The 25,673-nt window shown below is 45.8% G+C and overlaps 1 protein-coding gene across 2 annotated transcripts in view; it reads right to left on the minus strand.

Annotated features, from left to right (window-relative positions):
* The window catches only part of MDGA2 (MAM domain containing glycosylphosphatidylinositol anchor 2), a 303,952-nt gene that overhangs the window by 61,795 nt on the left and 216,484 nt on the right, over positions 1-25,673 (minus strand). For both annotated transcript variants that reach the window (XM_071745088.1, XM_071745089.1), the window contains exon 9: positions 8,902-9,171. In XM_071745088.1, the coding sequence (XP_071601189.1) occupies positions 8,902-9,171 (270 nt within the window). The remainder of the gene's footprint in view (positions 1-8,901; positions 9,172-25,673) is intronic.

The following is a 25,673-nucleotide window of genomic DNA, read 5'->3' on the forward strand; positions in this document are numbered from 1 at the left end:
AAAATAAAGTAAGTAAGAACTTGTATTCTATTAATACTTTAAATTTTTGAGGATAGTGGATATTCCATCTGGTGCAAGTGTGAAATGCTTCTCACACAAAGCAGATACTGCCCCTCAGCTAGGAACAAAAGAGAAGCAGCAGCAGCAGAGTTTGGTCAAGGTATGAACTCCATCCTGACCCAGGGTGTCAGTTCTTTGGGACTCTGAGCTGAAGTGCTTTTCCTCTGAAAATTTGTGCAAGCTCTGGAAAACAAATACTCATGGAAAAAATGTTCCTGCAGTTCACCTGCAACACCTTCTGGATAACCCAAATAAAACCCACATAATTCAAACATCCTGCACCCAGGGAGCAGGGCTCTGCTGCCAGCTCCACCAGCACACAGCCCAAGGGATGAAAAGAAGGACCTGGCCTTGGTCTGTGCTCTGATGGCATCACAGAATCATGGAATCTCAGACCTTGAAGATCACCTAATTCCACCCCCTGCCATGGTCAGGGACACCTCCCACCAGCCCAGGTTGCTCCAAGCCCCATCCAACCTGGGCTGAGACACTGCCAGGGATGGGGCATCCACAGCTTCTCTGGGAAACCTGGCACAGGGGCTCAGCACCCTCACTGTAAAAAATATCCTCCTTATCTCTGATCTGTATCTCCTTTCTTTCAGTTTAAAGTCATTCCTCATCCCATCCCTCCCTGCCCTTGTCCCCAGTCCCTCCCCAGCTTTCCTGGAGCCCCTTCAGGCACTGGAAGGTGCTCTAAGGTCTCCCCATGGGATCCTTCTCTTCTCCAGGCTGAACACCCCCAACACTCTCAGCCTGGCTCCAGAGCTGCTCCAGCTCTCCAATCATATTTTAGCCTCCCCTGGACTCACTCCAATGTATCCTTCCTTTTTATTTGGCATTTTTAGACTACCCAAAGTCATTGACCTAATTAATGTACAGATAGCAATGAGTTAGGTTCTTGACAACACACTCATTTACATTTGCTCTTCAAAGAAGAAGAAAAAAGCTTTTCTAGCTCTACTAACACAGCCTTTTCTCCAGAAAAAACTGTTCATTTTTTATTTAATTGGATTTGATATTCTAATTCTGATTTCTGCAGCAATTGCCACCACTGAGTAGAGCTGAGCTTGCAGGAAAGATGCCCCCACAGTCACGTATCAGAACACCCAAACAAAGCAGTGTTGGTTTTTAACATCTGCCAAAACACAGCTGTGTCACTGCAAGGAAAGAGGAGAGAAAACCTGGGCTGGTTTCATACCTGAAAGTCTATTTGCTACGCCCTGAAAAATGGAAATGCCAATACCTGAGCTGGGGGATCCTGAATAACTCAGCATGACCCTCAACCCTTTTTCTTTAAATCTGTCTCTAGAATGACTTTGTTTTCAGGGGCTCACAGATGTCAGATGTCAGTTTACCCCATCATTTTAGGAGGTCATGGGTTGGAAATGCTGCAGGGAAAGATCCCAAATTCTTGCAGAGTGCTGGGACCTGATTTTCTCAAGGACACAGCCCATGTGTGCCCAGGCAGAGTGCCTGGAAAACTGGGCAGAACACAAAAGGGAGGTGTCCTTTCCCAAAATGGGGGGTGGAACTAGATGGTGTTTAAGGTCCCTTCCAATCCAAACCATTCCTTCATCACTTCTCCTGTCAGCCATCCTGGCTCAGATGGCCCCATGGCCTTCAGGTGTGGTTTGGCCATGGCCAGGACTTTCCTCTTTCAGTAAAGCAGATGGAAGAAGCCATCCCTGTGTCACTAGGATGTTAATCACAGGAAATCTGCTTTCTGGGGAAAAGAAACACCCCAAACCCATGCTGATAACCAGATATGATAATTTCTTGGGATCCCTCACCTGAACACAAGACCTGAACACAACCTCCAGCTCAGCCATCTCGTGAGAAGAACAAAAGGGCACGTGGGCATCTCCAAACCAGTGTCACACCAGTTTCTTCCACGGAGACCCACTCAGGAGGAAGAGTTGGGCTGGACCAGCTGAGTGGCTTCACCTCCCCAAGCTGATGGGCACCTGAGCATCCCACTGAAGTCAAGGGGTTCTGCACTTGCTGACAGCCAGGAAAATAAGACAGCTCTGGTCTTGCTAGCATTGAATTGTTAAGGGAGAAAAAAAAAAAAAAAAAAGGATAGGACATAAAGGGAAGGAAAAACAACAAAAAAAAAGAAGCACTGTTCTCCACTTTTGCATGGTTTTAAAGCAATTTTCCCAAACACACATCACTGTGATAGCATCTTTGTTCAGGCTGTAAATCAGCAGCAAGGAGATGAAAATTCAATCCAGGGCTCTCAATAACACTACCCAAGAGAAGAAGATAAAGAGCAAAGGGAATCAGCCCTTAGTCTCAGCCTTGCACTTGGGCAGATTTCAACAGGATAACCATCAGAAAATTGGCCATCAAAGGGAAGGAGCTGAGCTCCTGCTGACAGATGGGAACAACCCAGGGCCAAACTACCAGGAGTAGCTCAGCTGCTGAGGAAAATGTCAGGGCTAATCTCCAGGCAGCTGAAGTATCTAAAAGCAACTAAGCAGGTTAGAGCTCCGTGCTCTGGAGCCAGCAGGCACTCAAAAGCAACCTGCAGAAATTCTGTCCACATGCAATGCTTTGGTTTCAGGAACATCCCCAGACCACGCAGACATGGCCCAGGAATATTCAGATGTCAAAGAGTGATGATTCTGAAGTGGTTTGTTTCAAGTCATCTTCATGAGAGGCTTAAGAATTAGCAAAAGAAATCATTTGTCTCATGCTCAGAAAAGGTAACATCAAGGATTTGGGAGCACAGGACCGTGACGGGATACAGAAAGGTCAGAGCATCCAAGTACCTGACAGTGCAAGTCAGCTTTTCTAGAAGAGTTTTTGTGTCCATTGTTGATGTCTTTGTGTGGACATTCTTTGACCTTGTGTGACTTTTTTTTCATCCATGCTCTGAAACCAGCCTGGGCCACGTGGGGAGAACAGAGTAGAAGGGGGGGGACGAGGTGGGTGACAGCAAGGAGACAAAAAGAACAAATTCCCACACACCCCCTCCTCTCCCCATTGTATGAGGACTAAATTTGGATCAAGCTGGAGGGAAATCTATCAAGTGTCTAGGATATACTTGGAGGGAAGAAATGGGTAAACTGAACTTCCTTGTAATGGGGCAGAACACTGGCAGGCCCCACGCTGCTGCCCTGGGGCACCCGGCTGCAGAGACAAACCCTGCTCTGCCTTCGGGTGGGGAAATGACAAAAAACAAACTCAGTAGGAAATAATGATAAAAAAAACCAAACAAAAACCACAACAAAACAACCCCACGAAACTGAAAATAACAAGCAGGAATGATAACACCAAAGAGAGGATCTTAAGATGACAAATGAGTGGCAGCCAGGAGCAGGCAACTGGAGCATCACTGCAGAGCTCCTGCAAACCCATGTGGGGCTCTGCTCCAGCAGAGAGGACACAGAAGAGAGATCCACGATGGCATTGGGGAAATAACACACTAGTAGTGAAGCAGGTAGCATCAACAGGGAAGATTATTATTAAAAAAAAAAATAAAAAAATCTACCAACCCTCAAGCCCTCTGGTGCCGACTCTACATGAGAAATCTGGAGTTCACCAAAGTGAATCCCTTTTCTTCAGACTTTCAGTCAAAGCAGGGTTTTGCTCTGCCAAAAATACCGGTGGTAAATGGTTTAGAAGAAAAAAATGTCACATGTTAAAAGAAAAAAATAAATATTCAAAAGAACAAAGCAAATATCATTCCTTAATTCCCACTGAGGGAAATGAGAAGATGAGGAACAGAAGTGTTTCTACCAAGGAGAGTATTTGACTTATTCTAAGAGAAGAAAATGTCTGTGTTTCCACCAAAGTGCTTGCCTCTCCCATACAGGCTTCCTAAAATACCAGCAGCTGTCACCAGTCTGTCCCAGTAACACCCCTGTGTCTCTCATTCACCATTCTGGTCCCATTTTTAAAATTAAATGGACACTACTGATTGAGATGCACACAGTTTTTTTGTCCCAGCCGAATGGGCTTTAATATTGCTGATGCAAAATCACCTCATGGTGCAGGAAGGGAAGAGAAAAAAGGAAAAACGTTTTTCTAGATTTCATTTTTCATCAGCACCTTGTGTTAATTGACCCAGAAGAGCCAGCTCTGCAGTCACTGTCCCTGTGCTTATTGAGGACATCAGCAGGAGAGTGGAAAGCACAGAGCTTTAAGCCTGAAAAACATAACTGGAAACCTTCCTAATGATGAGAGTGAGTGGCAGAGCTCAAGTCATGACATTATTCAGTATATGAATATATCCAGACCTCAGTATATGAAATGATTGCAGTTTAGATCTTGACCCTGGTTAGGGGTCATGTACTTCATGCCTTGAAGTCCTGGCCAGGCAGCAGCTGATGTGGTGGGGTTATGTCACAGGCTGGACGTGGTGATCTCAGGGCTTTTCCAGCCTCCAGAACTCTGTGATTCCATGGTGATTTCACTACTAGTGTGTTATTTCCCCAATGCCATCATGGATCTCTCTTCTGTGTCCTCTCTGTTGGAGCAGAGCCCCACATGGGTTTGCAGGAGCCCTGCAGTGATGCTCCAGTTGCCCCCTCCTGGCTGCCACTCATTTGTCATCTTAAGATCCAAGGCTGGACGTGGTGATCTCAGGTCTTTTCCAGCCTCCAGAACTCTGTGATTCCATGGTGATTTCAGAGCTTGGGTGTCTTCAGCATGGGCAGGTGCATCCAACTTGGAGGATGCAGGGAATGGAGCAGGAATCCTGCCACCTCCCAGCTCAGGAAGCTACAGAGGCCATTGGGAAACACCAAACCTTTTTACATCTGCAAATCCACATCATTTCTTCCTAATACTCCAAGGAAAGAGGCAGGGATGTCACCTGCCAGCAGATCATGGACTACAGGACCACGGCCACTGTTCTCCAAGAGGGGTAAGGAAGGGCTTTGACCACTGGCTGGATGCTACTGGCTAGCAAGGCTCTTTCCCTGGCTAAAATAGCTGCATGATTACTGCAAGGCTCTCCAGACAAAGAACTGGAGCATAAAATCATATTATTACTCCCTACTTGCCCATGTTTGAGGCTCAGAGTTGACTTGGCAGAAGTTTTCCTGCTGGACCACAGCACTGCAGCACATCATTGCCTGGTGAAGGCTGCAGTGCAGGGAGGAGGAGTCAGGAATGGGCTTTGCTTCAGTTCTGGGGTATATTTCTGCTTAGAAGTGAGGATAAAATGAACTGGCACACACCTCAAATGGGTCCAGATCTGAGTCAACATCCCCTACCTCAAAGGGACCCGAGATATTTTTTTAAAAAGTGTCCCTGGGGTGGCAGGAACCAGGATGAGACCCAGGGAGGGCTCCAGATCCATTTCTGGAGGAGCCACCCTTGCTAGCAGATGCCTCTCCAGGCAGAGGGGACCTTCCTGTTCCTCCAGCACCCAAATCCTTCCTCCTGCATGGAGCCTTCTGGGCCACTCATAACATTTTGTACATATTTTTTCTTTCTTTCTTTCTTTCTTTTTTTTTTTTTTTTTTTTTTTTTTCTACTTTCGTTTTCCTTTCCTTTCCTTTTCCTTTTCTTTTTAATTCTTTTCTTCTTTTTTCTCTTTCCCATTTGCTTCCAGCCTTGGCAGGGTTTGAAGGACACCAGGAAGGTATTTTTTCTTGCTGTGTGGACATGATGTGCACGACCAGCCACAGAATAAAACACAGAGAGAGCAAAGCTAAAAGCAGTGTGAACTCAACTTTCCTTTCACACAAATACAGTTTCCCTTCTATGTTCTTATTTGTTTTTCAGAGGACAGCAGGTTAAATCTGCTTCCACTTGACACATTTGATATCAATCAAACCCCCTTTTCCACCCGTGGCTTATTTTGCTTGCATCTTCTCAAATCTGGCTCAAAATACAAACCAGGTAAAACCAGGCTTTGTAAACCCTTGGGCAAGTATAAATCTTTACATCTTTTAATACTGTACCAAAAAACCCTCTCAGAATACCAGTGCTTCCCTGCAGCTCCTGCAACCTCAGCATTGCAGCAGATTGTTGCTGCTTCATGAAAAAATGGAAATAAAACCAAGTAGAAATGGGCTACAACAACTCCTGGTATCCCAACCACACGAAAATTTCTGCACCATCACCAGCTCCTTGCTCCTGGGTTATTTATTTGGCTTTTTTATCCACCTGTGGGACAAAGAAGTGATCCATTCCCTTCCTGTGTCCCCATTCCTGGGCCAGTGGAAGTCTCCTTTTGAACTGCTTCATCGTTTTTACAGAATCAGAGAATAATTTGGGTTGGCAAACCCAATCTTGAACCCAATCTTGTCCTGATGAGGCTTGGGACCAGAATACAGCTGAGAGCAGTTTCAGTGCCACACGTCAAAGAACATATTTACCAAATACTTTTTGGTTTTTTCACCTTAAAAGACTAAGGAAAGCACCAAAGTCATAACTGAAGTGTTACTTTCAGCATCCTACACAGTACAAATTCACAATAAACTAAACCCAGGCAAAGCACGTGGTGGGATGGGAGACAGAGTACATCACAAAACCATTCTAAGCCTAATTTTCAGTTATGTGTTTTGCTGGGGCATGGTAATAAATCACAGAGAGCCATTCAGATTACCCCAATCTGGGCAAAATAATTGCCTTAGAATAGGCTTCCCCAGGCTGGGGCCAAAGCCTGAGGAACAATAAATTGAACTGCATTGAATCCTTTGAGGAAAAAGCCCAATTCCCTTCAGAGCCACCTTTTGGATTAAGTTCCAAAGACTTGGAGAAGTCAGCAGCTGTGGCAATACCTCCAAGGCAGTCTGGGAATGATAAGTCAGCCAAAGGTTTGGTTACATTTTGAAAGAAGCCAAACCATCACTCATGGGGATGCTCATGGTGTTCCCAGCACCTCTGGGCCCTCTGCTGCTGGCCCCAGGAAATCCCTGCCCTTATATATTTTTTAATAAAAAAAAATAACATAAAGGCAGACCCACATTTTTTCCCTTCAAAATCAAATTATTTTGAAAAGTACCAGGGAGCTGCACTGAATTGTTCCTTTTATGCCCAGGAGAGGTGTGTAGGGAGGGGCTGCTCTGATATCCAGGGCTTGTGCAGAGCTGGGGCTCTGAGAGGTGCTCAGCAGCTTTTCCATTAAATCCATGCCTGCTTCCCACTTTCCTAAAATCCAGCAGGATTCAGGGAGCTGCCAGGCTGCCTGTAACCCCAGTAGCAAAACCTCAATTGTAGATGGTGGCAACTTGGTTAAAAAAAAGGATAAAACCCCAACTAAGATGGGATCCTTTTTAGCTTGCTCTCCTCAGAACGTTCTGATTTTCTTTTTTTGATGTTTTATTTTCACACCATCCCTGCTCAAGCAGCTGACTGGAGGGATTTTGAGCAGAAATGGGGCTACTGCTCCAAAATCCTTAGGCAGGCTGGGAATACTCATGCTGACCTACATGGGACAGGAAGCTGGATACTCCTCTGCTGCTGCAGAGGTACAGGGGGGTCCTGACCTTGGGAAGAGATGCTTCAGGGGATAGAGATGCTTTTATTCCCCTTCCATTAATTCTAAATAAAAGCCTGGAGAAGCATGTGAGAGGGATGAGGAGCATAGAGTTGATGTGACTCCAGCAACCTCAGCTTGGGCACAACATCTGCTGCAGGATCAGCAGACCCTGCTGGAGTCTTCAAGCCATGGTAACTGATTTCCAATCGAGGAATAATCAAGACTTGCAACCTAAAAATCAAGTTTGGCATTGGGATCCAAGATCCAGAGATGAAAAAACCAGAGGAAGTTTGTGTTGATCCAGCACAGGAATGACACAACACAGGCAGATCCCTGCACACCCTCCCTGAGCCTCTGAGCTGGTGGAATAATGTCACAAAACCCTTTGCCTTTGGAGAAAGAACAAATTTCAACCCCACTCGGTACTCGTAGCCTGGAAGATCCACCCCAATTCTCTGAGCTTACTGTGTGGAATGGAAGAAAAGAGGGAAGCAGCCTCTTCTCCTTATAAAACTGGGATAAGACCAGAGGGAATGGATGGAAGCTGCTGGGCCATCCCTGGCTGTGCTGATGGAAGCCAATTCCCAGAGGGAATGGATGGAAGCTGCCCCAGGGGAGCTTTAGGCTGATGTTAGGAAATATTTTTTCACTGTGAGGGCTGTCAGGCATTGGAATGGCCCAGGACAGGGGTGGAGTCACCATCCCTGGAGGCACTGAAAAGGTTTGAAGGTTTGGACCTTAGGGACGTGGGTGAGTAGTTGGCTGTGGTGTTGGTCAAAGGACTGGATGAGCTTGGAGGTCTCTTCCAACCTAAACACTCTGTGATTCTGTGAAACCAAAGCTTACTGCAAACCTCACAAGGTGCCTGATGACTCTGCACCCAAAGCCTGCAGAGAAGTCACAAGTCTTGATCACATTTCTTGATCACAAGTCTTAATCACAAGTCTTGATCATATATCTTGATCACAAGTCTTGATCAGAAGCCTTGACCACAAGTCTTGATCACATTTCTTGATCACATTTCTTGATCACAAGTCTTGATCATAAGTCTTAGTCACAAGTCTTGATCAAAAGTCTTGATCAGAAACCTTGATCACAAGTCTTGATCAAAAGTCTTGATCAGAAACCTTGATCACAAGTCTTGACCACATTTCTTGACCACATTTCTTGATCACAAGTCTTGATCACATTTCCTAATCTCAAGTCTTGATCTTGATTTCTTACAACTCTTGATCCCCAAACCCAAGCTCCAGCTCCTCTTTAATCCCCAACCTCTCCAGAATCCCAACCAGACACCTCCAGCTCTGTCTCACAGACCTCCCCATCCCTCTGCTGATGCCTTCACCCGAGCAGAACCGACATCACCCAACGTCACCACCACCCCACCCCCCCCGTCCTACCTGTCACCAGGAAGCTGCACCGTCCCGCGCCCGCCTCGTTGATGATGTTGCAGTTGTAGATGCCATAGCTGTCCCTGGAGAGGCTGCTGAGGGTGTACTGGCTGGAATCCTGGAGGTCGAACTGCCCGCTGCGCAGCACTTTGCCGCCCAGGCGCCACTCGTAGGTGAGGACACGGGTGGGATAGGCCCTGAGGACACGGCAGCTCATGGTGACACCGCGGCCCTGCCCTTGCCGGATCTCCAGGAAGGTCGGCTCCACGGCTGGGGGGTCTGGGGGAGGCAGAGCAGGAGATTCAGAAGGAACATTCCAACGGGAGGCATGGAGTTAAGCAGCACCCCCCCTTGGAAAAGGTTAAACCCCCCCCCCATGGCATAACCTGAATCCCAAAGGGGTGAACTCTACAAGGAAGCTGGGGTAGGGGTTGTGACATGGGGGTAGTGAGAGGACATGGGGAAAGGGTTTAAAATTTGAAGAGGGGAGATTTAGGTTGGATGTCAGGAAAAAATACTTTTTTTGAAAGATGGGTGGTGAGCTCCTGTCCCAGGTTGCCCAGAGAAGCTGTGGCTGCCCCATCCCTGCAATGAAGGGAGCAATGGGGAGACCTCAGAGCACCTTCCAGTGCCTGAAGGGGCTCCAGGAAAGCTGGGGAGGGACTGTGGACAAGGGCAGGGAGGGATGGGATGAGGGGGAAGGGTTTCCAGCTGCAAGAGGGGAGATGGAGAGGAGATGGGAGGGAGAAATAGTTTGGTGTGAGGGTGCTGAGCCCCTGTGCCAGGTTTCCCAGAGAAGCTGTGGCTGCCCCATCCCTGGCAGTGTCTCAGCCCAGGTTGGATGGGGCTTGGAGCAACCTGGGCTGGTGGGAGGTGTCCCTGACCATGGAGGAGCTGGATAGCAATGGAGGAGCTTTAAGGTCCCTCCCAACCCAACCCATTCCATGATCCTGTAAAGTCAGAAATGATCAGCACACAACCTCAGTGACTCCTCATCAGCTGCGGACAGGAATGTGCACAGCCAAAGCATCACTTGCTCCTTGTTTTCTGATGAGTACCTTTCCCAGCCTTAGTGATTCTTTGATTCTATAAAATACCATAGCTGGGTGCCATCAGCTCCAAGCAATGATGTCTTTACATGATGATCTCCAAAGTCCCAGAGCTGCTTCACCCATGTGATGTTTAACCCAATGTTATCCCCCAAGGGCTCCTTCACCCACACAGCTCAGGAGGCCCAGCACCCCTGAGCCTCTCACAGCACCCACACTCCAACACACTGGGCTTTCTGGATGAAGTTTAAGACAAAAAAAAAAAAAAAAAAAAAAAAAGAAAAGATAAAAGCCTTGTCTTGGTTTAGATCCAGCTCATAAGGCAACAGTGATGGGACAGAGTTTAAGCAGTGATGCTGTGCTGCATGGGGGACATCACTTTCCTGTGGCAGGAGATGAAGTGCAAAGAACTCTACACTCTCCATCCTGGCAGCTGCCACAAGGCTTTGACAAATATATATAATCATATGTTAGTCTTTTTTACCCACTCGGGTGGTAGTTTTGCTGTTCCAGGAAGCATAAAATGGGCCATTTCCCCATAACTTGAATTAAACTGCACGTTAAATAACTTAGATTTGCAGCCACCAACTCTGACAGACTTTTGATTCCAGCAAAATACAAAATAAATAAGATACAGCATTGCATACAGTGTTATGCAAAAACCTAACTTCACCCTCCTGTGTGCCTTTTGATAACAATCATTGCAGAAGCACAAGGACAACCTGGGCAGGACAAGAGAATAATGTTGGCACTCAGCTCTTGTCAGCTCAGCTATTTAGATCAGGGAAAGGGTCTGGAAAATGGGTGTGGGTTTTCAATGGGATGCGAAGCAGTGAGTGACAAGACTTTGTGGCTCTTTTAAAAAACACAATACTTTTTTTTTTTTTTTTTTTTTTAATTTTTTTTGAAAGAAAGAAATCCTGAAAGAAATCCGTGAGAAAGAAATCCTGAACAGTCTCCTGGGCCAGTAAGATACATGAAGTCTTCGAATCCATACTAAAAGAGCTGCCTTACTGACAAAAGCCATAAAATTAGAAAATCCCTGATGGGCTAAGCAATAAAACCAATCTCCACAGAGTCCTCACCATGCTCCTCTCAGAGCTCTCTTCCCATTACCTCTCCAAGAGCATCTTGGTTTCAGGTTGGTTGGTGGCTCCATTATAAATATCAATCACCTTCAGCCTTTTTGTATTTAATTTTCTACATAATAGAAGCTGTAAACAGATTCCCAGGGCTCCTGTAAATTAGGACCCAGAATTTCACATGTACTGCTGCTCACCACCTCCTGCTCAGACAAGAATCCAGATAACCAGGGAATACTTGAAATGATGGAAAAAATTGGAGATCATAGTGCAAAGACATCATTGCTTAGAGCTGCTGACACCCAGCTATGATATTTTATAGAATCAAAGAATCATGAAGGCTGGAAAAGACCTTCAAGATCATCAAGTCCAACCATAATCCACTCACCACAACCTCTCACCCATCTCCTGAAGCTCCACAATAAATTCTGCTGAACACCCCCAGGATGGTGACTCCACCACCTCCCTGGGCAGCCCATTCCAATGCTTCACCACTCTTTCAGTAATGAAATTTTTCCTAATATCCAACTACCTCTTGCTTAGACAAGAAACCAGATAACCACAGAATACTTGGAATTAAGGTAAATTTTGGAGACCATCATATGAAGGCAACACTGCTCAAAGCCCATGACATCCAGCTCTCACATTTGTAGCTGATTGAAACAATCACCATGAATCTTGTCTCATGATCCAAGTTTGGAATTGCTGGGAGAGGATTCCCATGATTTGGCAGCAAAGGGAGCAGAGAGACAGAAGTGGTGAAGAGCACCAGGAGTGGGATGCAGGCTGAGGAAATAGCAGATAATCTCAAAGGACCATTGCCCAAGACTGAGATTCTCCATAAAACTGTGAATAAGAGATGATGCAGAAGCTGCTGACTCAAAACCCCACCGATCCCAGCCTGACCATTCCTATCTGAAGATCAAATATCTTATGGATTTGTGTAATCTTGATGCCAGATTCTTAGCTGCTCCCCAGTACAGCTGTGGTTAGCTGCCAAAAATGCACCAGAAATCCTGAATCCTCATCACCACAAGCCTTATCCATTGATAATATCCCCTAATTTTGTGTCACTGGAACATTTCATGACAGCACAACTATTCTTTGAGCCCAGACACAGAATAAATAAATACCAAAGAAGATAAATTTATTATTAATGTCTCCAGCCTAAGCCATTCTGTGATCTTTGCCTTTCCAATACAGCCCAGCAGCCCCTTCCTCTGCCCTCACTCTGCAATCTCCACACTATTCTACTTCACTAATAGTTACTCAAGGCAGCAGCTTTGCAGGGAAGTGGTGATTTAAGGATAAAGGCTTATTCTTGGGAAGGAAAAGATGTCAGATCCCAGCTTCCTTCTAAGGGAGAGCTGTTTAGCTAGGCAAGCCTGCTCTGCTTCCCACAGATTATCCCATTTTCCTCTAAACAACCTGTCTAATCTGTCATACTTTCCAAATACCTTCTAAATCCTGATATTAAAAAGCTATTAGAGCAATCACTAACCAAATTTACTAATATGTACCCCCACTGAGCCATTTGTGCAGTAGGATCTCCAGTTTCCCTTTCCATTTCAGCCCTGACAATTTCATACCCATAACCTCTTTGTCCCTAAAACCTTTACCTTCCCACCCAGCACCATAACAGACTTTTAAATCCAGGTAAAATTTCCACCAGCTTTGATCTGGATACAGGTTAACATTGATCAAAACACAACCTGAGGATGGTTAAAACCCATCTGCCTGAGGAGCCTCTTGGCCCAGCATCCTCCACAGGTCCTGGAGAACAGAGAGGGCACTGGGGAGCTTTGAGGCTTTCTGAAACTCCACCTGGGGTGTGTTAAACAGCCTTTAATGGAGGATTTTGCTCTCATTTTCTCCCATTATTTAGAGGGTTATTTAATGTTTAAACATCCCAAATTTGTCTCTGGTTTGTAATGATGTCCTCCCTCCCTCTTTGGTTTGTTTTGATGTTTCCATTTCTTGCACTGAGCTCAGTAACTCTCTGTTCACCTCTCCACAGCAGCCCTTCCTTAATGACTTTTAGCATTTATTGGTATTCAGTCTCCCCTCCCTTCTTTCCCTGGTTTATTTACTTATAAGATACTTCAGACTTATAAATAGCTTTAAAATTAAAGTTTCCCTTGCCTTTAAGGTCAAAATAGTCTTTAAAATACAGAATTGCCATCTATCCACCACAAACAGATGATACCCAGTGACAGAAAAAGAAAATTAACTTTGGTTGCTCATTTCAGAATTCCACTTTTGCAGGTAATAACTTTAATGGAAAAGGAAAGGGATGATAAACACTACAATATAAGATAGTAGCCAGAGTTTATTTTTCTAAGTTTTCTTTTTATTTGTTTTACAAGGCAGTGACTCCACAGCCAGTGAAGGTGCTACTGTCTCAGGCATCTTCTGAGATGCTCAGAAGGAAACTTACTCCCTAGATGTTTGGAACCTCTGTGTGTTTAATTCATTTGCATTACCTCTTCCTCAAGGCTGTAGCAATTTGATTTAATTTCCTTTGCTGTATTTATTCCTATCTTGCATAATTCCAGGAGTAGTTTTTGAAAAATATGTATGCAAAAGCCACAAAGAGAGTACACAGTTCATTCCCTTAAACAATTATCTCTGGGATGCAAACAGTTTGGAGTTAAAACAGGCTTCATATTAATGTTTCATGAATTTTTTAGCCTTAGCACATTCATGTCTTAGGGATTATTAAATGGAAAATGAAGGCTCCCCAGCTATCAAGAGAAATGAGAGTGAGGATGCTTGTTTGTTTTAGAGCAGACAGCTCCTCTTCGTGGCACAGATCATATCATGGTCTTTATTGTAAGATTTGTTAAGGAGGAAACACACCATTCATTTATTTTGTCTGTGTGGCCTTGAGCAGAGATGTTACCTGCTGATTTGCTCTCTCCAATTCACATTTTAGCCTAAGCAAATTAATTAGTTTCCCTCTCCCACCTCTAGCAACAGGAATGAGCACAAAAACCCCTGATGCCTCTGCTTCAGCTTCTCTTGCATTTGTTGCCACTTTCTATTTGGTTCCTGAAATAGGAACTTGCTAACAAGAATCTATGGCAGCTATGGAGAAGGAGTAACCTTGGGGTAGGATGTGCACTGCAGAGAACAAGACCAGTAAAAGATAAAGCAGTAAATGATGAGTGAGAGCCTAAATGAGACCCCATCTTCTCAGGGGCTGAGGTGAGGCAGGGACCACCTCGCAGACCAAGCTGGGCTGGAGCAGGGAGGTGGGGACCCTGCCAGCCAGAGACTGGTGCCAAAGCAAGACACATTTCACATGCCAGTGAGGCTGAGACAATTTAAACAAGTGCTGTTTCCAATAGCTGATTGAAACATATTGTAAGTTATTTTATTCCCTAAGGGATGTGGAGTGGAAATTCAGAGTCATTCTGGCTTAACAAGGCAGCCTTTCCTCTTCCCTTTCCTTAAGTTATTGAGGACACATTTGTCTGGGAGGGAAAGTTCCTTGCTAGGATTTGTATCCTGCCCGGTAATGAAGGCTTGGACTAGGCACTCAATTTTATTTATTTGTGGTTTTTTCTTTATTTTGTGCCTGTGCTTCTGCTCCATCATGCCCAGGCTCTGAAGATTGCTCTCAGGAAAATGTGTGTGGCATTTCTATCCCTTCCAGCAGAGGCAGCACTTCATCTCCCAGCACACATCAACCAAGTCTTTCATAGCTTCCAAAGCAGATCTCAGATATTACACTGCTGGCAATGGAGCCTGGGTGCTTTTACAAGCACAAAATGATTCATTAATACATCTGTATACACAGACCAGCATTAGTCTGCTGCCTGCTAGGTGCCTGCATGGATCAACTGAGTCAAGAGAACATATAGAATGTCTATGCAAATATTTTAATAGGTTTTACCTTCCTCTAGTACCATTTGTTCTCAACTTAAAAATCAGCTCCAGCTCTGCAGCCTCCTCAGCAAACAGCTCAGAGAAGCAGACAGGCAGCAGCCCTGCCAGGAAAGCTCTGTTTTTCCTACTTCTTTTTCTATTTTTCCTATTTTTCTATTTTCCCTTTCTGATTGTAAAAAGCTCTTCAACAACCCCCCAGGCTGCCAGGGGTGAGGGTGCAGTGGTGTGGATGGAGGGGTTTGCTTCTCTGGTAGGGAAAGATTTGAAGCCCTGGAGATCCAGGGTCAGAAGAGCTGCTGGGCTCCCCATCACTGGGGCACAAAGCCCCTTAGTGCCACCCAATGGCACCCAAAGGTGCCTGCTGCTCACCTTCCTGGGCAGGACAGCACTTCTGGGGACTGAAATCTGCATTTGGCTGAGAGCAGCAGCAGGGGAATACTGCAAGACTGCATGAGACTGGCAATAAAACCTGCAAATGCCATTAATTCATCTGGTGCAAAGGAAAAGCCAGTTCCTGATGAATTCCAGTCTAAGAGAGCCCAGCCAAGTGGTCCCTGGCAGGAAGGAGATCCAGGAATGATGTGACCATTTCTCAGTGCTCAGTATGGGTGCAGACAGGCAGGGATGTCCAGAGCTGGCTGAAGGGAAGAGACCCAGGGAAGCTGCCACGCAGAGGGCTTGAGAAAAACATCAGGACCAAAGTCCTACAATCAGTTTGGGCCAACTCAGGGCCAGTTTTTGGTTTTTTTTTTCTTTGCTCTGGAGGTTAAAGTTAGAACAGAGCCAGACCCAACGTGCCTAGGAGGGGCTGTAAGAAGCAGTGGTGGGAATGCAGCCTCCAGCAGATCAAGGGATGCTGAAACATGATGACTCTATTCATCTGCTCTGCAGGACTCATTACCATGCTGGCAAAAGCCTCACACAATTTCCACCCCACCACAGTCCTTATTCCCACATCTCTCCATCCCCCCAGCAGCTCCTTCCATCTGCCTCCAGCTACTCTGAGGATTATTTTCATATGGAATTGCAAACTAAAATGAAATGGCTTTTTTTTTTTCTTTTCTTTTTTTTAAGCTCTCCAGGTCCTGACTTGGTTTTCTTTAAGGCAGTAGAAAAGAGAACACCACCAAAAAAATGAAGACAAAAAAAATCAGAGCAGCTTCCTGGCTAATGTGGAGAAGCAGCCAGGAGCATCTCCCAACCCCAGTGCTCCCCTTTCCAAGGAATACCCAACTGGCACCACCAAACCACTCCCCAGAGCCCAGGACCCTTTCCCCAGGAGGCAGGAGAAGGAACAACACCCTCACCTCTCCATCTTTTCCACAGGAGCTGCTGGAGACCTGCCCTGGCTTCCCACCATCCCAACCCTTCTCCCAGTGCCATACCCAAATGCCCTCAGACAGGAGATGGGTGGAAACACTGCACGAGTCCAGACAGGGAAATTATTTAGTATTTACAGCTCTTCAGGGATCTATAGAGGCAGAGCATGATCTCCATGAAAATTCCTCCAACAGCTTCCAGGAGCAGCTGGAGAGTGGGGCATCCCAGCTCCTGGAGCACCTGGAGCACCCTGGAGGATCTCCAGTCTGTGCCTTTTCAAAGCCAAATGACCACTGTAGTTTTTCTAGATAAACAGAAACCAAAGATTCATACATTTGAAAAAGAAAAAAAAAAGGAAAAAGGAAGAAGAAAAAAGAAAAAAAAAGAAAAAAGAAAAAAAGAAAAGAAAGAAAAAAGAAAAGAAACAAAGAGAAAAGAAAAAAGAAAAGAAACAAAGAGAAAAGAAAAAAAGAAAAGAAAAAAGAGAGGAAAAAAAAAAGAAACAAACAAAAAAGCCCCATAGACTACAAAAAAAGCAATATGGTTTCAAGCCAAGCAGTGTGGGGTTTGGTGGCAGAATAGAGATTGGGACTTAAGACTTCCTTGGTTCCCAGAGTCCTGTGGAAAACAAGTGCATAGGCACCTAAAAAAACCAAACCAAAACAACAAAAAAAGTATAGGCTCTATTTTGTGAAGAAGTTGGGAGATCCTAATCATGCTGAGGAATTAGGCAAAAAAAGGATCATGAAAATCCCTTTGAGGCAAAGGGGATCTTCTTACAATGCTGGCCATACAAATCTTGCCCAGTGTTTTAAGGAGACAGAAAATTCAATATTTACTGTAGACAAACTTGTGGTTTTACTCAGGTAGTGGGCTGGGTGTGGAGGTGACTGAGTGAAACCTGACTGTAGGACCCAGAGAAGACCAGACCAGATGACCAGAACATTTTAGGAACGTGGAGTCCACAATTATTCTGAGCCCCGTGGAAATGCCAACAGGAATTTTCCAGCCAAAGCTCAGATCCAGGTATCATAACCCCAGGTAATGGATTTATTTCAGTGAAATGAAAACATCAGGTCCAGAAATGGAAAAAAAAACATCTGCACATCTCCTGGTAAGTGAAAATAGACTTGCAGACCCAGCCTGGAGCTGTGTCTCACCAGCCAGCCCTGTGCTAGGTGCATGCAGATTTCTTCCCAGAGGCCACACCACCAATTTTTTTCTCAACTTTTTGGACCAAGGGACAACCACTGAGCTTTGGAGTTTCCCTTCAGTGTGGCCAGGCAGGAGCAGTGCTGGGGAAGCTGGGGACACCCTGCTGGGACCATCACCCCCAGGCAGGGCAGTGCTAAATGAGCCCTCTTCCTGAAGCACAGCTTTGGTAATTAGAACTGATTAGCATAGAATCATCATGGGTGGGCAGGACCTTCAAGATCAAGTCCAACCATCAGTCCTGGACCACCTTAACCACTGAATCATCTCCTGAAGCTCCACATCCACCCATTTTTTGGACATCCCTGGGATGGTGACTCCACCACCTTCCTCTTCCAATGCTTCCCAAGTCTTAGAGGTGGCAGCACCCAACCCAAAAACTGGAGGAGGGAACATCCACCACATTTACAGTGCTTATCAACCACTGCTTTTACACTGTACTTGAAAAAGACCTTAACAAGAAACTCTGAAAAATCCACACCTACCACCAATTACTGCATTCTCACCAGTCTTTAAAGACCATTCCTTACTCAGGACCCAGGGCAGGTGCCAGGCTGGAGGGTTCACTAGAGCTACAGCTCCAGATGGGACCTGAATATCTGCCCCAACCTCCTGTTCAGTGTTATGTTTCCCAGAAATCCTCTTTTTTGGAGGTAGCATACAGGGAAGTAGTTTTCAGTCTCTTTTCTTGTTAAACACTGTTGTAGGAGATTAAAGAAAAACATTAAAAAAAAAAATAATCTCTATTTGGAAACAAAAAGGAAAAGGGACACTCATTGTCTGGGGTACAGCTATTTCAGGTATATTTTCCCTACAAGAAAATCTGACCAGAATCACAGAACTGTCACGGTTGGAAAAGTCTCCCAAGATCACTGCATCCAGCTCTCACCATCACCTCCAATAAAATATTTTTATCAATATCTGCATCACACACTGGAGCATGCCCTGAGGTGCCTCAGCTCCATGGGTTTTAAATATTTCCAGGGATGGTGACTCCAGCACCTCCCTGGGCAGCCTGTTCCGTGCTCTCTAGTAAAGAAATTCTCTTTAATATCTGATCTAACCCTCCCCTGGTGCAACTCGAGGCCATTTCCTCTGCCCCTATCATTATGCACTTGGGAGAAGAGCCCAGCACCCACCTCCCCACACCCTCCTGCCAGGGAGTTGGAGAGAGGAGCTGCAGAGCCCCCCAGCAGCTTAGAGGTTTATTTTCATTTTAAATAGGTTTATTTTCAACCCAACAAATCCCCACTATTTAAACATGAAAAAAAAAATCCAACAAACCTAGGAAAGCAAACAGATAACATCTTCAGGAATTAACTCTACATCTTAACCCCTGCATTGCTGGCAGTGAAGAGGCATCAGCTGTGCCTGCAGTCCTGCTTTCCTGTCATTTCCCTCTCTCCAGCCATCCCAACCCAGCTGCTTTCCCTCCCTTGGTCCCATCCCCATTCCCAACTCTTTGGGGCAGGATCCCAGCCCTGCAGCTCCTCCTGCCACTGCTCACAGCCCAACCCATGAAATATCACAGCACTGACCAGCACAAAATATTCCCCTGCCAGGCCAGCAATGCTTGGTGTTGCCAGTTTCTGAGATCAGATCCAGTTTCTAAGTGGCAGGAGAAGAAGGAGGAAGGAGAAGCAGAGCAGGGCATGCACGGAGCTCTGCCAGCCAGGAGGATGCTGCTGGGGATGATGCTGAGGAGGATGCTGTTGGGTTTAGGTTAGAGAGGTGAATTTCTCAGCCCTCCCCATGTACAAGGAGTCAGACAACTAAAAATCTGCTTGTATTCTCTAATATGTAATTAAAAATAATTTATAAATATTTATAATTTTTTTAAATAAAAAAGACCTTTTTCTCTGGATGAAGCTGAACATCTGCAGAGTGTGTTTACTGCAGCTCCAGAAAATGCTTTATCTGACCAATAAATGAAGCCTCTGAACCCTTCTGAAGCCTCTGCCCTTCCAGAATCAGAGAATGTCAGGTTGGAAAGGACCTCAAGGATCATCTGGGCCAACCCTTCTAATATTTTCTGTGCTTCCCACAAGCCTGGAGGCAAAGGGGGCTGCTTAGGTCTCCCCCCAAAGGTGTAAGGAGCACATTCAGGAGCTCCTCACTGAGAACACGGTGAGGAATGAGGGATGAGCAGAACCCTGCCCAAGCTGCAGCTTCAGGGTGGTGAGTGAGTCTCTCCCAGGCCCCTCCAGGTGCCAGATACAGAAAATTGGGGAGGGAATAAGATGTGAAAATGAGGAAGCTCCTGTACCTAACTCCTTCCAGAGAGACACAGTGGTGAGCATATCATCTACTTTTTTTTTCCATCATAAACCAAGTTAAATAGCAGCTTTCAACAGTGGTGGTCAACAAGAACTGACAGCTGAATGGAAAATTGACTTTCTCTCAATAATTTCCTTGCTCATCCAGCTGCTATTTTCTTCTTAGAGAACCAGGATCAGTTGAAGCTCATCACTTTCTAATTAGTTTGCAGCTGATTTTGTTTAAAACCAATAGTGCTTTTCTATATTACTGAATGCTTGAACACTTCTGAGGAGGAGGTCTAACAACAAAAATTCTCCCAGAAAAAAAAAAAAAAAAATGCAGTTTTCTGCTCCAGGACTCCTATTGCTATGAGTGAGCCAAGGCACCTGGGGCTTGTGTTCAGTCAGAGATGGAAAGGTGAAAGAGGCCTGAATCAGCAGGAAAAAGGACAACTCTTCAATTTATCATTTTGTCCTGAGTGCCAGGCAGCATCGCAGAGGAGGGACCCTCCCAGGGATGTCTGGCAGAGCTGATGGCAGAAAGGAGTGAGCTGTGGCTCTCCAAAGCACCAGGGGATGCTCCCAACAGAGCTGGGAGCCAAAGTAGCACCAGTCAGAGCCTCTGATACTGAGCATGCCAGTGGGTAGAATCCCAGACTGGTTTGGGTTGGGAGGGACCTTAAATCTCCTCCATTCCCCCCCCTGCCATGGTCAGGGACACCTCCCACCAGCCCAGGTTGCTCCAAGCCCCATCCAACCTGGGCTGAGACACTGCCAGGGATGGGGCAGCCACAGCTTCTCTGGGAAACCTGGGACAACCCATCTTTCAAAGAAAATTTTTTCCCAATGCCCAACCTCAATCTCCCCTCTTCAAGTTTTAAACCATTTCCCCTTCTCCTCTCACTACACACTCACACAAAAAACCCTCCCCCAGCTTTCCTGTACCCCTTCAGATTGTTCTAAGGTCACCTGGGAGCCTCCTCCAGGCTGAGCAGCCCAAAGGATAGGATAATATTATTTAATTCCACTTAGGGAGAAGGTGATCTCTCCCCTCCTGGATGCCAACACCAGCAGCATGAAGACACCAGCAGCCCTGCCACCAGGTGGGTTTTATTTCTGGCACCCGTTCCTTGCCCATCACCTTCTCCACAGGCTGGAGATGGACTCACACTTCACCCAGACAGGGGACAGCATGTGCCAGACTGAGCTTGTGATGCAGTCTCCACTTCCCCAGCTAATCTAAATTTCAGACCTAACAAGGTCTAAATGTGAAGCCAGATGGATTCTGACTTGGGTGGATTTCAACGTAAATTTTTTTCATTTTTTTCCAATTTGCATCCCCTGGCTACAGACATTTGCTGGGACTGTCCTGGCTGATGCTTCTTGTCCAGGTTTGGCTTTGTGACAGGATACTGGGTTTCCTGGGAATACTGAGCAAGCACAGCAAGCAGCACCCCTGCTAGCCCTGAGTTTTTAGATTAAACACTGGTGCTAAAGCACGTGGAACTTTTGCAAGTCAAAAATGTACCAACGAGTAAACAAACAATAACTTATGAGCAGAGCTGCAACATGAAATCTCCCCCCGTATCTGCAAATCATTATTTGCTTTACTTGACTACCTGCAGCAAGAATGGGATCACTGAATAATGATGAGCCTGTCTTAAAACCCACAAAATGTATAAAATCCACAATCTTTCCAATAGCAGCTCCTCTGCTGCTGATCTTTTATGTGCTGTGGTGCTGTTCCCTGTATTAGTATGAAAACTGTGATGCCTGGAAATATAAATCTTGAACAATACCCTGGCAACACTTTTTAATCTTACCAGGCATCAAGAAGGAAGCAGCATCTTAACCCTTCCCAGCTCTCCCTCCTCTGCACAGCCAAGATGTGGATCCCAAATTTCTCTCCCTCCTCCCCAGGATTCAGGAATGTCTGGAGAAGCAGGGACCCACCAGGGACACCCCAGCAGCATGCAGGCTCGGCAGAGAGCTTGGCAGAGTCACCATCCCCCTCTGCTGAGTTCAGTTTTGGTCCCTAATCCATAAAAAAGATGTGGACAGCCAGGAGAAGGTCCAGAGAAAAGCCATGAGGATGATCAGGGGACTGGAGCACCTCCATATGAGGAGAGGTTGGGAAAATCGGGTCTGTTCAGGCTGGAGAAGAGAAGGCTGAGGGGAGAGCTCCTGCCCATGATCCAGGACTTCAAGGGGGGTCCAGAGCAGCTGGAGACTCCCTATGGACAAGGAGTCCCATGGACAAGACAAGGGGCAATGGGCACAAGTTGCTCCTGGGCAGATTCCCATTGGACACCAGAGGAAAATGTTTCCCCATGAGGACAGTCAGAGCTTGGAATGGTCTCCCAGGGGAAGGGGGGGATTCCCCCACTCTGGAAAGGTTGAGGTCTCAGCTCCAGGGGGTGCTGAGACATCTCAGAGAAACAAGAATCTGGGAAGGGTTGGAGCAGATGGGCCTTGGGGGCCCTTCCCACCTGACACTCTGGGATTTTAGGATTATTGTAAAGCATTTTTCAGCTGAAGAGATATTTCACATGAACATTATCTGTCAGCTCTGCAGGAAGGACTGAGCTGTGTTTAGTTTTATTTTTAGTTTTGCTGGCCACACTCTTGGTCTCCACGTGTTTTAGGGACCCACCCATGAGACTGCAATCCCACAGCAATGTTCTGATGCCAGACAACAACTGGAGGTGTCTTCTCTTGGAGCCATCATGCTGGATGCTGCTGCAAGCCCTGGGAGATGCCTCCTCTTGGAGCTGCTCCCCACCAGCAGCTGATGGGCATCAACCCCTCTGTCTGTGTCAGGGGGGAATGAACATGTTGGGGAAAAAGAGAACTTGGACTGAAAGTCTGACAAACCCCAGGGAGCTTGTTTTAAATTCAGATATGGGGGAAAGATTTCCATACCTGTCTCTTGTTCTCCCAGGAGCAGACAGCAAAGGGCTAACTACATGGAGATAACTCAAAGCAACATCTGAAAGGATTCCTACCAGAACCTGCTTTCTATGACATATCCATTGTCACACCTCATTCCTCCAGACCAGAACTACCCAAACTGCTAAAAACTACCCAAACTACCAAACTGCTAAACCCACATTGCTTCCTCTATTCAAATCTCCTCAGAAGCCTTCTGGTTATTTACTTCATGAATACAACTTCTCAGTTGGAGACAAACTCAAGATGTGAATTTCACAGAATGTGGAACCAGAACTACTTGCTCAGACCAGGGAACTGTTGTGATAAGAATATTTTGGCACCAGACTTGCTCTCTGTCTCCTCTGCTCTATTTACTTATTGTCCCTGCTCTACCAGATGTGCCCTTCCAGCTGTTAGGGTGGACAGGTTTCTCTCCTCACGTCACAAAAAAACTCCAAACCCTCCTGCCTGCCTTGGAAAGGCCTGAAAGATCTTTGCTTCTCCTCCTTAGCTGAATTCATCATATTCATCAATTAGGTTTCCAGCAGTTATTTCAGGAGAACTCACAGAAATCCCAGAACATCAGGGGTTGGGAGGGAGCTGTGGAGCTGCTCCAGTGCCAGCCCTGCCCCAGCAGGATCCCCCAGGGCAGGACACACAGAACACATCCAGGGGGGGTTGGAAAGGCTCCAGAGAAGGAGACTCCACAACCTCTCTGGGCAGCCTGGGCCAGGGCTCCCTCAGCCTCACAAGGAAAAAGCTTTTTCTTATGGTTACACAGAACCTGCCCTGCTCCAACCTGCACCCATTGCCCCTTGTCCTGTCCTGGGGCACCACTGAGCAGATCCTGGCTCCATCCTCCTGGCACTCACCCTTTACACAATTCTATCCATGAATGAGGTCACCCCTCATTCTCCTTTTCTCCAAGCTCTTCATCTCATTGGAAATTTTAAAAACTGATTTTTTTTTTCCCCCTCCTTGGGCATAATTTCTGGTTGGTGCAGTAGAAAGGGGAAAAAAATATTTTCAAAATTTTCAAAATTCCTTCTTTTTTTTTTTCTTACATTCTTAAGTCCTACCAAGTGCTGCAAAAGTACTTCTTTTTTTTTTTTTTTTCCTAAAAACTACTGGACTCGATATCTCTCTTCTGGAATTTCTACAGTGGAGAAACAAGCCCTGAAGATGCTGTAACAACAACAGCACTGGGGCTGAGGCCATCCCAGCAGGAGTGCAATGCCAGGGCACCATCCTGCACAAGGGGCAGCACTGGATTATTCCTACTTCTCCTCTGCCACCAAAAACAGAGCAGAGAAGCAGTGCCAAATCTCTTACTTTTGTCCCCCTGCCCACCTGAGCAGACAGAGAATTCTCCCTTGAGTTTCTCCTTACCACCCTGGGCCAAAACAAGAACCAGCAAACCACCAGGATATGGAGGAGGAAAAATGGTTCCTGCATCTTGGCCGAGACCCAGAAATACCAAATTGCCTGTGAGAGGTTCCTGAGTGGCTCAGCACCCAGACCCTGGAGGGATTCTTGCTGCTCACTGAGGCCAGGGTGATGGCCACAGACTTCAGTGCAACTTGCTGGCCCCAGAAAGATTTTATGATTCTAGAACCATTCCCTGACTATCATTTGCTCAGTGGAATGGGGTTTTAAAAACAGATCTGCCAAGAGAACTTTTATGCAGATGGTGATGAAGTTTTTTTTCAGCCTTAACAATCTATAAATATAAAGCCTTCCCGTTGGAACTATCATCACATTTCAGATCTATTATTCTCCCAGGAGCTACATTTAAGCCTCGTTATTGCTCAGTTAAAGCCAGGAGTGCTGCAGAGCTCCACACCAGCCCAGAAAAAGCTCCATGAATCCAACGTTGCTTTGCATTTACTAAAAATACCTTGTGGCTCTTAATGCAAGATCCTAACATCTCCCAACAAGTGCCTTTTGTGCTTGGCGTTTGGATAAAAGCAAAAAGAAAGAAGATTTGAAAAGCAAAATAAGACAAGTAAATAGCATCAATTCTAGATACGTGTGATTTGGGAGGAAAAAAGAAAAAAAAAAAAGTTAAGTTCTGCCATTGTCCTTCAAGCCCTGGCAAACAAATAAAAGTTCAGGATTAAAGCAGCAAATCATTCCCAACAGCATGTACTTTATAATGAAATCTTACAGAGCAATTTGCTGGTAATTTATGTCATGTGGCAGCCAGAATCAACCACTTATGCTTAATTTCCAACAAATTAGAAGTGTCCAGGGTAGTAATTGTACCTGTGAAGCAATTCCTTCCCATGTAATACATGTATGTGGGCATCGAGACACGCTCACTGGAACCCAGTTCCTACAGAAACCCCCCAGGCAGCACCAGGGTTTTGTTTGTGCTTTGCCTAAGAGATCCTCTCCAGTGAATGAAGATATGCAAATTTTTTGATCATTGGGAAGATACATTAGGAGAATTAAAATGCAATGCCTGCATGAAAATTAAATGGGGTATAAAAATAGCTGCGACGGGTCCTTTCTAATGACTTCCCTGGCAGATGCAGGCATGATGAATGAGGCCCCAAGAATGCCTCAGCTGAACTTCATCACCAACACATCAGTTCATATTGACAAAGAGGAAATGAATGCTCCTGAGACACCTCCACCCAGGACTAATTGAACACACACTGTATTAAGTTGCATCTTAACTACTTTGGGGAGGCTTCGTGGAGGCAGAGGTGAAACAGCACCCAGAGCACCCTGCCTGCTGGAGGAAGGGTCCTGCTGAGCTCACCCCAACAACCACCCCCATGGACACTTCTCAGTCACCCAGTGGTTGGGTGACTGACTCCCTGCCATTTGTATTTTCCAATTTCTGCTGCATCCCTTTCGTTTCCATACAGTAGATGGAGGCTGCAGACTCCTCAATGCCCTTCTCCTTGTATAAAAAAAGAAGAAAAATCGTTCAACATTTGGCTTTTTCTCCATTATCCCCAATCTTCATTCTCTTTGCCCCTTTTCTGTGTACAGCCACGTAGCTTAGAAAGAACCACAGAATCATGGAA

This window comes from Heliangelus exortis, chromosome 5, assembly GCF_036169615.1.
Source record: "Heliangelus exortis chromosome 5, bHelExo1.hap1, whole genome shotgun sequence".
NCBI lineage: Eukaryota > Metazoa > Chordata > Aves > Apodiformes > Trochilidae > Heliangelus > Heliangelus exortis.